At 47.2% G+C, this 13,480-nt stretch overlaps 1 protein-coding gene across 4 annotated transcripts in view; it reads right to left on the reverse strand.

The window, feature by feature from the left end:
* The window catches only part of ADGRV1 (adhesion G protein-coupled receptor V1), a 461,586-nt gene that overhangs the window by 11,010 nt on the left and 437,096 nt on the right, over positions 1–13,480 (reverse strand). For all 4 annotated transcript variants that reach the window (XM_083151800.1, XM_083151798.1, XM_083151797.1 and 1 more), the window contains one exon: positions 4,078–4,235. In XM_083151800.1, coding sequence (XP_083007926.1) covers positions 4,078–4,235 — 158 coding nt within the window. The remainder of the gene's footprint in view (positions 1–4,077; positions 4,236–13,480) is intronic.

The raw sequence follows: 13,480 nt of genomic DNA on the forward strand, positions 1-13,480 counted from the left end.
GCGGAGCATGACACACCCTCTCAGCGACACGTTGCGTTCTTTTAGCAGCTCAAATCTCCCTGAAATTAGTTTTCAAAAGTAGGCAAGTATGCCATAGAAGCTAGATCACACTCCCGGTGCCCATACATTGCAGATGACAGGCACCAGGACTGGCGCATGTGCATACCCCATATTCTATGGGCTGCAGCTGTAGCAGCCCATAGAGGCAACACGGAGGGAGGGAACACCTTTCAATGGGACTGCCTTGGGTAACTGGCAGGTTGGACTTCCAATAGAAAGTCACTGTCAGTCAGAGTGAAGCCAGTGCAGTCAGGTAGACATCTGGCTTGACTTTATTGAGCAAAGTAGCAGATTTTACCTGGAGGCGCTGCAGTCCTGCAGCCCATAGGTAAAAATTGCCACTGGTTGACACATGAGAAGGTTGATATGAGATTTTTTTTTGTCTTTTTCATACTTGAACATCCACATGGACTCCAATTGGGAAAGGTAATGTAGTGAGTAAATTGAGCCATGTGAGAGTACACGTTACACTAATTGGGGCTCCATGTGCTGAGGTGTTAACAGTGACACAATTTTTTTGGGAAAACCCTAAACTGATGTTGACTTTTTCCATGTGTCAACCTTTTCCATTTCGATTGACTGTCGACCTAGATACTGACTACCATTTGGTCCGTACCCGATGCACACTATGGAAAGACTTTGTACTGGCATTAGGAGCAATGTGAAAGAGAAGCACTATGTGGGTGTAAGATTCATCTGCAAATGATAAGGATCAGAAACATACGTAGCAAATAGTTTTCAGACCTAAAGTACAAAGTTATGTTCTTTCCAAGAAACTGTAACACTGGTGAAGCGGGGATTCTGAGAATACAGTGCACAGGGATATGTACACATTCTTCAGGTTCCCTTTATTTGTTACACAGCGCAGTTTAGGCCTGGGAGCGGAATAAGAGGCCTGTTTGGGCCAGACATCTATTATTAGATGGCGCAGCTGTCTGACTTCAGTTTCTAACATGTTTCAATTGAGGAAGAGCTTAACAAACATGCTATAAAATCCCCAGCAAGCGTGGGCTGGAGGTAGGAGGATGGAATCAACATACTAAGGCAATTTCCTGTAGGTAACATATTGTATGGAGCATATAGAGCAGTGGTTCCCAACCTTTTTTCTCTCCCGTACCCCTTGATTAGGCTTTTCATTGATGAGTCCCCCCTCCTCTCAATTTAAAATATAGACAGTACTTATGAGTGGAGTGAAAGTGAGCGGTATACGTATCCTCATATTAATGAGTAGCGGACAGGAATCTTGCCCTTCCGTGTCTGGCAGCTGGTTGTGTATTGTCTCCAGGCAGGGCCGGTGCAAGGCATCGGAGTGCCCCAGGCGAGTCGGGGTGGGGGGTACCTGTTGCGCCGTTTGGGGAGCGGGCAGAGAGGTCCATGCTGGCGTCTGACAGGAGCCTGCAGTGGTGTCCTTGCCGCGCGGGTACCTGCGGCGATGTGTATAAAGCTGGTAACGGCAGGGGGTCCCTGCAGTGAATAAGAAATAACGAGCGCTATGCGGCGGCGCTGGAAGCGCTTCTGTTTTGAAAACACTGGCCGCACGCTGATTGGCTGAATCTCAGCCAATCAGCGTGCGGCCAGTGTTTTCAAACCCGGCAGCGCTTCCCGTGCCGCCGCATAGCCCGGCGGATAGCGCTAGTTATTTCTTATTCACTGCAGGGACCCCCCACCGCCGCCAGCTTTATACACAGCGCCGCAGGTACCCGCGCGGCAAGGACACCACTGCAGGCTCCTGTCAGAAGCCGGCATGGACCCCCCTGCCCGCTCCCCAGACAGCGCAGCAGGTACCCCCTTTGGACGGGGGCGAGGGCTGAACTGCCGCCCTCCAGTAGCCAGCACCCTAGGCAAATGCCTAGACCTGCCTAGTGGTGGCGCCGGCCCTGTCTCCAGGTTTCCCACTTACACCTGTAGGATTAATGCCGCTGCTTCTTCCACCCGTGTCAGTGCAGGGCAGATGATCGCTGATGTCTTAAGGCAGCGCAGGTAGCTCCCATTGGATTGATGGTCAGGCAAAAGCACAATGAGACGCTGATGACGCTGAAGACAGAACTATAAGTGACACAACATGGTTCTTCTCCATAGCAATGGGTCTTCTTCTGCCATCAAAATACTTTGGTACTTATGTAGTATCTGGGCTGCCGATTTTTTGATTGTATGCCTTAAGTTAAGGCATACAATCAGATGCGATGCGATGCGATATCGCATCGCATCGCATACGATGCGATGCGATGCGATGACCCGATTTTTCCATAGGATTCAATGTTAAAATGGACTGAGTCCATTTTAACATGGAATTCAATGGGAAAAAGGGGTCCTTTTCATACCCCTACTATCCAAGTGGGCATGGAGTTGGATATAAACCTGTGGCGAGCGTAGCGAGCCACCGAGCCCGAAGCGTGGCGAGCGAAGCGAGCCCCGCGAGGGGACGGTATTCTGCGTCCCCTCGCGGGGCTCGCTACGCTCGCCACGCTTCGGGCTCGGTGGCTCGCTACGCTCGCCACAGGTTTATATCCAACTCCATGCCCACTTGGATAGTAGGGGTATGAAAAGGACCCCTTTTTCCCATTGAATTCCATGTTAAAATGGACTCAGTCCATTTTAACATTGAATCCTATGGAAAAATCGGGTCCATCGCATCGCATCGCATCGCATCGCATGCGATATGGTCGGGTGCGATGCGATGCGATGGACCCGATTTCAAAATCGGCAGCCCAGTTACTACATAAGTACCAATACTTTTTTTCATCTTCTGCCATTACCAATATTATTTTCAAGTACCCCCAACTGGTCTGCAGGGTACTAGTACCCCAGGTTGGGAACCACTGATATAGAGGTAGGCATTCAGAATGAGTAAATAGCACCTGACATTACATGTACTGTATATCATTGATGGCGGAGTATACTGTAGGACCTGATACTAAATGAATGTACAACTTCTATAGCCACAGTTCAATGGTCACTCATTATTAGGTACAAAGTAGCTGTTAGTGGCTCTTCCTCAACTTTGGGGCCCCCGCTTACGCCAGTTACGTTAGCCACTACGTAAATCGCAATTGACTCCGCTCCGCTTTGCTCGCCACAACTTTACTAAAGGTAATAGATGGCGGTGTGGTCACAGGAGGGTGGCGTGGACCCCAAAAATAACCCTCGCAGCTCGCCGTATGCTATGTAAGTTCTGTAGCGTAAGCGGTAGCCGCAAAGATGAGGAAGAACCAAATTTAATAAGATGGGAGTTCTATTGTAGGCGGGATGTTGTCCATAGCAACCAATCAGATTCTATCTATTATCTTCTAGAAGCTGCAAAGTATATAAGATGTAGAATCTGACTGGTTTCTATGGGTAACATCCCATCTTCAATAGGGTGAACAATAACAGATATGTTATGTTATGCACGAAGAGGCCGATTCAGTCCCGTTCGTTTGGTCCGAATGAATCCCTGTTTTTGATAGTGGGGGTCTGCACATGCGTATGTGTGAATATGCCCATGCGCGAGGCCCCTTTGCGAGTGCCTTCGGCAAGTATCGCACTTGCTGAGGCATTCACACTGTGGCCCTTATTCAGATCTGATCGCAGTACAAATTCGTTTGGAAAATGGGCAAAACCATGTGCACTGCAGGTGGGGCAGATGTAACATGTGAAGAGAGAGTTACATTTGGGTGGGGTGTGTTGAAACTGAAATCTAAACTGCAGTGTAAAAAAAATGCAGCCAGTATTTACCCTGCACAGAAACAAAATAACTCACACAAATCTAACTCTCTCTGCACATGGCCTGTGAGGGGAGGGAAGGGGGCGCGCAGGGGAACGCCCACATTAGCGGTTAAGTCTGAATTGGGCGTTCCCCTGCTGCTACTAGTGCCGCGGACAGAAATGACTATAAATGGGTAATGTAGGCTGCACTTCTGCTATGAGGATTTCATGTACACCAGCAAAGATGAATATTTTAATGCAAATTTAAACATTTACAGTTCATAGTTAGCACATTACTATGCAGAACTGAGATAGGAACATTGTATACTGTACCTGTGCCATTACTTCTCCCTCTGAACACATCATCGTATGCTTTCCATTGCTGTGTCACTTGGTATGCATGGATGAAGACCACAAGCACCACCACAAGGCAAACTAATGGAACCAGTGCTGCGGTAAAGAGAGCTGCATATACATTGGGAATAAAACACCTGGAAAACAGAAATACAATATTTCAGTCAGTATGATATAATACACGTTTTTATCATTTGTAATCACTGTAAATGTTGAACTGTTTGTCTTCTTTTAAATCAAACACATCTGCTGGGAGGTGACCTAAAGTGATTGCAAAAAGAGTTGTCATGGGCATGTTATGGGAGTGTCACGGGCGTGTTATGGGAGTGTCACGGGCGTGTTATGGGAGTGTCACGGGCGTGTTATGGGAGTGTCACGGGCGTGTTATGGGAGTGTCACGGGCATTTTATGGGAGCGTCACGGGCATGTTATGGGATTGTCATGGGCATGTTATGGGAGTGTCATGGGCGTGTTATGGGAGTGTCATGGGTGTGTTATGGGAGTGTCATGGGTGTGTTATGGGAGTGTCATGGGTGTGTTATGGGAGTGTTGAGTTGAGCATTGCTCATACAAAGCTGGCATCCCAGGGTTTGCTCAGTCAGTGAAAAGGAAGTACAGAAAAGGAATGCTCAGACTGACATTTGCATATTTTTACACTTACAAATCTGTGAGTAATGGCAGCCGGGCATGACTTGTGTGCACCCCTGAATCAGGCCTATTACCTATGGCAGGCAATTATTAGAGTTTTGCGATTTCTGATACTTTATACAGTAATACGATACATGAAGATCTTGCACAAATGATCTAATATGCAATTATCCAGTATTACAGGCAATAACAAGAATTGCAATGTTAGATAATTATTACATCTGCTTTATTCAATGACAGGCTCATGACCATGTGGCTATGGGGGATGCAGTTGAAATCCCAGCGTTCAAAATCCCGACGCCGGAATCCCGACCGCCAAAATCCCGACACTTTCTCCTTCCGTGGGTGTCCACGACACCCATAGAGGGAGAATAAATTAGTGTGCTGAGATTAGCGAGGCACCGGGCCTGCTGCATGGCAAGCGCAGCGAGCCCGCAAGGGGGGGTCGATCCACGCCCCCCCCTTGTCGGGATTTTGCCAGTCGGGATTCCGGCATCGGTATATTGAACGCCGGGTTTCCGACCGCCGGGATTTCATACCAATCCCGGCTATGGGCCTAATTTAGAGATGTACACAAACAACTCTGATGATTAGCAATGTGCACATGTGCAAATTACTGTAGGAACGCACATGTGCAGATCTGTAGAGGTCTATTTACACAAGACACCTCCTGTGGCATTAGCATATTATTACACAGCTGCTGCGTTCTAAGCTGTGGCTGCTTTGTGATCTGCATCCATTTATGGATCAGGCCCTACAGTGTGGGCCTTATTCTGTTTGGTACGGTGGGACCGTATACGGGCGGATCGTTTTTTTTTTTCATCTGCGCATGCGTAGCTTTCCCAATGCGCATGTTTGGCGACCGCACACCGCTCACGGACGGGTCTCTCCGTGCGAAAAAACCTGTCCGCAAGAACACGGTCATTGTGGGCTGCATGTGAGCGTTTTTATGGGAGCGGCCGGAATAATGAGGAAAACTGGGCGTAAACATGGGGGTGTGCACACAAAATGTACGGTGCCACAACCGCCTCGATCGGCGAACGCACCGTGCATTTTGGACCAAAAACAGGCGGACGCCAAAGATAGCTCCAGACCACCCCTAGAGATACCGTATGAGAGCGGACGCCTGGGTCTGCTAATTAACGTTGATTACTACACCTGAATGTAATAAGCAATGCTGCAGCCTATTAAGTGAAAACCATGATTTTACTACCTGCACGCCACACACAGCCCTCAAACACATTGGAATCATATCTTTCTACACTTCTCTACATGTAAAGGTTGGTTTAATTTGAGCTAATATTCATACTAAGACCTGCTTATATATGTCAAGGTAGTTATTTTATAACCATCTACACCCATTCAGAAAGTGTTTTGGTATACTTTAAAAAGCAGGACACTGAATTCACAGAACTTTTTCACTGTAACACAAACATAACAGTTTTTTATATGGAAAAAGACACATAAACCACATCTAAGAGCAACAAGGATGTTTTTGGACTCAATTTCTACTTGCATTGTGACGTACGCTCAGATATACGGAAGGTGTCGGTGTGAAAACGGACAACATCCGTCCGTACACGGTGGCGTACGCTCTGATGAACGCCAGGTATAGGTGGCTAAGAGGGAGATCCGTCCGTACACGGTGGCATATGCTCAAGTGTACGCCACTCCCCATTGTCGGTGTTTGTGACCGTCCGTGTTGGGCTGTACTGTGGGCGGACTTTCGCTCACCACTAGCGTACGGGAAACGTACGGTGAAACGGACCATACGTACGTTTCACAGACCTAACCAGAATAAGGCCCTATGTGTGTTTGTTCTATTTCCATCTATGTACAGTTTTTATGATCAATGATAGATGCTGTTTTTGTTTTGTGTGGGTCATTTTTATATTTCGGGGTACACACAGATGTTCTTTTCCACTTTAATAAAAAAGTAATGATTTTTAGTTCATGTTCTTATCAACTGGGAGATATCAGTTAAGGTGCCCATACACGGTGCGATGATCGCATCGCAACGCATGCATTTTACATGCGATTTTTTTACATGTGCAGCACATACTTTTTGTACTGTGCGATGAGATGCCTGCGGCAAACGCACCGTGTATGGGCACCTTAACAAAATAATTCTACTTTAAGCACTACATTCACCAGTTACATTGTTACCATTTTACAACAGTTTTTTTCATTATAATGAATTTACTATATAACCATTTATACTGTCATACTTCATTTGTTTTGGTGAAGTCTATTCATTTGTACATTTTAAAATAAATAAAATAACAATGGATTTACTAAAATAAATAATAGAATAGAAATGAATAATCTATAATGCAAACAATCAGGAGGGTAAATGTATGCAGCTTGGAGAATTGGTATCTATTCCCATAAAGAACGTTATGTGCAAGGTGATAATGCTCCAGCCAATCAGCTCCTATATGTAAATTGACAGTTAGGAGCTGATTGGCTGGAGCATTTTCACCTTGCCCATAAAGTTCTTTATGGGGGTAGATACCACTTCTCCAAGCTTCATACATTTACCCCTCAGGGTCATCATTCCCTCCCTTTGTTGTTTGGGACAGGACTTGATGTCCTCCTATCTTGCAGCTCACTGGTACATTTACCAAAACTTCTTAAAATTAAAAGAGGTGATGTTGCCTATAGTAACCATTCAGATCCCATCTATCGCTTCTCAATTGCATCCTTGAAAATAATACACAGAATCTGAATGGTTGCTATGGGCAAGATCATCTCTTTTCATTTTTAGAAGCTTTTGTAAATGTGTCAGGCCTAATTTGTCTTTGCTGCAACCAGCTTCATTAAGAGCCATTCATGCTGTTACACTACCAATCTCTTAAAGGAGCAAGTTTTCTTTTGTCACCAGAAATATTCTATACCATCCCCTGCCTGCATTCCAACCCCTGCCTGCATAACATCCCCTGCCTGCATACCACCCCCTGCCTGCATACCACCCCCTGCCTGCACACCACCCCCTGCCTGCACACCACCTCCTGCCTCAATACCACCCCCTGCCTGCATAACATCCCCTGCCTGCATACCACCCCCTGCCTGCATACCACCCCCTCTCTGCAGGGGCGTAACTATAGCACCGCATCCCCCGCGACCGCGGGGGGGCGCTATGCATGTGCGGGCGCCGGGGGCTGCAGTGCTATAGTTACGTTACACCCCGCCGCCCGCCGCACCAACCCCCGCAAACCCCCCCATCCCCAGTCTTTACCTGTGTTCAGTATGCGCTGGTCCGGTCCTGGCTCCCTTCTTCTGCTGAGGGCCACCACAAAATGGCCGCCCCCATATAGCACACAGTTCTCTGAAACTGTCTGCTGTATGGGGGCGGACATTTTGTGGTGGTCCTCATAGCAGAAGAAGGGAGCAGGGACCAGCGCGTACTGAACCTAGGTAAGACTGCGGGGGTTGGTGCGGCGGGCGGAGGGGCGGGTGAGTGGCTGGGCGCCCTCCCTTTAATGGCGGGGGGGCGCCCAAAATGTAGTTACGCCACTGCCTGCCTGCATACCACCTCCTGTCTGCATGCCACCTCCTGCCTGCATGTCACCCTGTCTGCATGCCCCCCTGAATGCATACCGTTCCCTGCCTGCATACAGTTCCCTACCTGCATACAGTTCCCTGCCTGCATGCCACCGCCTGCCTGTCACCCCCTGTCTGCATGCCCCCCCTGCCTGTCACCCCCTGTCTGCCACCCCATGAATGCATACCATCCCCTGCCTGCATACCGTTCCCTGCCTGCATACCACCCCCTGCCTGCATACAGTTCCCTACCTGCATGCCACCCCCTGCCTACATTTGTGATAGCTGTTTAAGGGGAACATCCTGACTGCAATGCCCATTCTGGGTTAGTCTGACCTTACACAGGCTGAGCGTCACAAGGCAGCTTGCGTGGCCAAGGGAAATGTCCCTCGCTGAATTGAGGAGTATTTCAGAATAAAAAGTAATGCAATAAATTAAAGGGAGGGGACATGGATCAGATGGTGAGCTACCAGCCAGTATACTGCAGAGATGATCATAACTCCACTAACCCACAATATTTTAATGGTAAATTGACCTGAGAAACATTCTCTATCACAGCACTACTGATCTATGGACTCCTTAATGCTTGTATAAACATCTATTGACATCTGTTGTCATTTTTATCATGTTTCAAAATCACGCTTCTCCAAGAAATGCCAATGTGTTGAAGCACGCTCAGTGTTTACCCATACGGAGCAGCTTGGCATTCAGGCAGCAAATGTTTCAACATGCAGAAATAATGTATCAACAACCTTCCTTCTCTCTCTCCCTAGATCTCACCCGCTCAGCACCGGTAAATCACCACTGTTTATTATGTTCCGATATCAGATAAGATCTCTAGATAAAGTTAATTATAGGCTATGCAAGAAATAATATTCCAGGTACATTCTGTTGACAAGATTATGAAATAGATAAACTGCTATATGTATCCTTATGCTACAGGACTGGGAATACAGCTGTTGGGGTAAGTTCTAAGGTGGGATTGTCCAGAATAAACCTTTGCAAGGGGTGTACAAATACTGCCTGCTTTTTGCATGTAGACTACACATGCAGGACAGCTATTTTTATACTTCAGTTTAGTTTTGAATCTCACCAGGGTCACAGAGCTCTGTCGCCATTGTCGCTGCACCTAGCCACCACACTTGGGCAGAATCATGGCATAGTCCTGTTTTTCAGGCACTGTCCCACTACTCTACCTGCAGGCCATAGAGTGCAAGTTTGGAAGGTCTCCCTTGCTGCTATTAAAACACTAGGTTTAGGAACAAGTGGTAGGGATGAAGATTGCATCGCAAAGTTTCGCAACCATCAGTGTTTTTATTCCGATGGTAGTGGTTTTACTATTTGATGGTGGTTTTGCTATTGCCATCAAATGGTAAACATATGATGGTGTTGCAATGGTCCCGCCCCCAATCCCAACCTTACCCAGTCATGTTGTGGTGTTTTGGCAAGGGCACGCTGAGGGTTTTTTGTGCATGTGCAAATCATATGATTTTTTTCCTATTGAACTCTTTTGATGCGATGGTCAGTTACCACCACATAGAAATATTCCATGGCAGATGCCCAGCCATCATTTGATTATGGGCTTCTGATGACCATCCCTAACTATTGTCAGCCCCGCAACATTGGACCACAAAAATGGGGTGTGATGCACAGCCATGCCCCCTGCTGTGAGACCGCAATCCCTACCACTAGTCCACACCTAGGTCTTTATTCTGGTTGACTTGCAAGGCTGCGAATTTCTCACGGGGTTTGGTGACCATCAAATGATTTCTTCAGTGCTCGCAGATCTGAGACACCTCTATGGTGTCTCTGATCTGCGGGCCCCCTGTGCAAGGACAGCGTGGGCAGCTGACATCCATCTTGCAGTTATATACCTCACAGCTTGGTGGCTGCAGGAGAGACCTTGATGTGTGTAATATATATATATATATATATATATATATATATATATATATATATATATATATATATATACCTATTAACTGCATACCATTTGCAATACTGTATGTACAGATGGAGCCGGGCTTGTCTTTGCAGGGGATGGCGGCAGAATCGCCAGCCGCCATCCCCCGCCAGCCCCCATCTGTATCTGCGAAAGGGGATGCGCGCGCATGAGATGCGTGCACGTCCCCTTCCGACGGCGCTTCCCCCGGGTCCCCGCCGGCTTGTCGGCGGTCACCCGGGGTCCCCACCGCCTCCCCGAACCCCCCCCCCCTTAACCCTGAAGCGGAGACGGACAGGGTTCCCATCGCCCTGCCGCCCGGAAGCTGAGACGCGCGTGTGCGTGAGACGCACGCGCGTATTAGTCAGATGGAGCGCCGGGTCGCCAGCAGAGACAGTCTGGCGATTCGCCAGCAAGAGGGAGCCTAGCTCCATTTGTAGGTACTATATAAAGAAAGTAATACATGTTCAAGTACATTATTACTTAATCAGCAATATGACGAAAGTATTGAAATTCTAGTCATAAAAGTACAAAGTACTCCAGGTCATTAAAGGGTTATATGGACAAACACATAAATACTGTATATGGTACTTACTGATCCTTTATTGTGTAAGGCTGTTCATAAACATTCTTGGCAAGTAACCAGTAAGTTTAACCCTTTTAAATACCCACACAAACCACACACTTCAGATATCAATAAAACCACTAATGATAAGGATTTGTTTTAAGTACAGTACCTTACTATGACTATAATCAGCCTTGTTGATTTATTTAGTAGAGAAAGCATTGTTTCATAGAATAGAAAGATATAAGGAGTGAATAAACAGATTTGATATTGTTAGGTAGAAATCAATGCACCTCTGCTAACATCTAGTTCACAGGTTCTTAAGCTCAGTCCTCAGGACTCCAAACATTGCAAGTTTTCCAGGTCTCCTCTCAGAATCACAAGTGATGAATGTTCCTGTACTTCTGCTAGGTGACCTGTAAAACACAAACTGTATAGGATCCTGAGGACCAAATTTGACAACCACTATTCTGAGTTTTGTGATATAAATTGGAGGTGGAACTACCTTTGGTGCAGCAGCTGCATTGCACCGGGGCCCCTGAGTACTTCGAGTAGGGTGACCAACTCATCCCTTTACTCTGGGACACATATTAATTACACAGGTTCTGTGGCTGGCTTTCACCTGGTTTTAAACTGCCACACCTCACGACTCCATTTCACCTTGTTTTAAACTACCACAGAACCTGTGTAATTAATATGTGTCCCGGATTAAAGGGATGAGTTGGTCACTCTAACTTCGAGAGACCCTCCATCCAGACCAGCAGTCCATTTTGAGCAATGTCAGATGAATGGCCCAGTGCATGCAGGGTGGTCCCCACTGTGTGAGGGACCTTAAGGCTGCAGGGCTGACCTTTTCTTCCCCCAACAAAGTACATGCCCCTGTCCTCCACACCATATGCAGGACATTGTGCTTGTACCCCTGCCACCCACTACATCTCCCTATCATACTCTCCCTGTAACCCACTACGACCCATCACCCTCTGCCTCCCCCTACCTGCTGCTGTCACACTCTGCCTTTCCTTTTGTTGTCACTGTCTTCCTCTATATGACATACCTCCCAACATTACCCTCTCCAGGAGGGGCAGAATGCTCTATTCCTGGACTTCTGTCTTAATTTCAGATCACCCTCACCTGTATGGAAATACCTTTCTTATCAATGACCCTGTTTACAACAGGTGATGGCAATCCAAATTAAGAGGGAAGTCCAGGAGCAGAGCATTGTGTCCCTCCTAGAGAGGGCCATGTTGGGAGGTACGATATGACAACCTCTCCTGCATTACACTGTCATCCTCTGCCTTTCCCTGTCACCCAGTGCCCCCTGCCTTCTGCTGTTAACCTCTGCCTCCTACTGCATTATACTGCCACCCACTGGTTCCCCCTGCCCTTATTACACCCCTGCTTTTAACTGTCACCCTCTGCCTCTCCCTGCCTTATTCTGTCACCCTCTGCCTCTCCCTTTCACCCACTGCTGTGTAGCATATTTTGAAGTAAAGAGAGGGGCCCAAATTATTTTTTTGCACCTGAGCCAACCACTCATAAGGGGATGCATGGAACAGGTTTGAGGATGCGTAAACTGCGTATTGTTTGCCATGCATAAGATAGCATGCCTGCTGTGTACACTGCACAATGTGGTGGATGATGGTGTAATATATTGTTACCCGCCGCATGTACTGTAGATGCTTTTCATAATTCGCTGTATCATGCAACTGGGTGTGCAACATGCCAGATGGGACCACCATTGGTCATGTGTATTATATATCATTCTAATCTAGTCTGAATGATATATGGCACGATATAGCACCTTATGTGTGCCCAGAATAATGCACCCTTCTACACCCTACCCACTATAGAAATGAGAGGGACAAGGGTGTGATTATGTCATTCTTGGGGAATAGCCCCGCCCCCATATGTGCAAAGCGGGATTCATGCCGTTGCAACTTGGAGGATGGGAAGAGGTGATGCAATTTGCTTGCTCTGGCCACCTCCATCACAACAGAGTCATCTTAACAGAATAGTAGGCCCTGGGCACATCAATACACTTGGGCCCCTACACACTCACAGGAACAAACTCATAACATGCCCCTCCTCTGGTCCTGCGCCATCTTTTTACATGCTACCATACACTGAATGCTCTTAGCACTCTGATTGGTGGATAGCTCTATCCCCTAATCAGCATGTGGACCGCCAGTCATTGTATGGCTGCAAGCTGGGAGATAGATATTGAATGCTGTTTCGACCATAACAAGCCTCTGCTCAGCCTTGGACATCATCAAGCCACTGCCCTCATTTTGGCAAAATGCAGCGATTCACAAATCCACAGGATGGGGCATATTGCATCATTTTATCCTTGCCCCCTCCTCACGGCACGTAAATGCCCGAAATGCTTCACTAGGATGTGGGAGATAAGCCTGCTCTTTCAGGGTTGGGGGGGGGGGGGGGGGGGGCTCCACGATAAAATTGAAAGCCTCCAGCAACTTCCAGGAGAGTAGACAACTATGCACTATATCAGCCTCAAGCCTCTGTTTTAAAGATTCCTTATGCAATTTCCTATGATGCCATTACACCCCAATGCCCTAAATACTCCTTACCACCTCCAGACCACTATTAATCATTCACTGTTTAAAGCACTAAGGCGCACTTGGACTTCCTAGTGAACTCTGCCATAGACCCGTAAGTAAAGCAAA

This window comes from Crinia signifera, chromosome 1 (assembly GCF_055691185.1).
Source record: "Crinia signifera chromosome 1, ASM5569118v1, whole genome shotgun sequence".
NCBI classification, from domain to species: domain Eukaryota; kingdom Metazoa; phylum Chordata; class Amphibia; order Anura; family Myobatrachidae; genus Crinia; species Crinia signifera.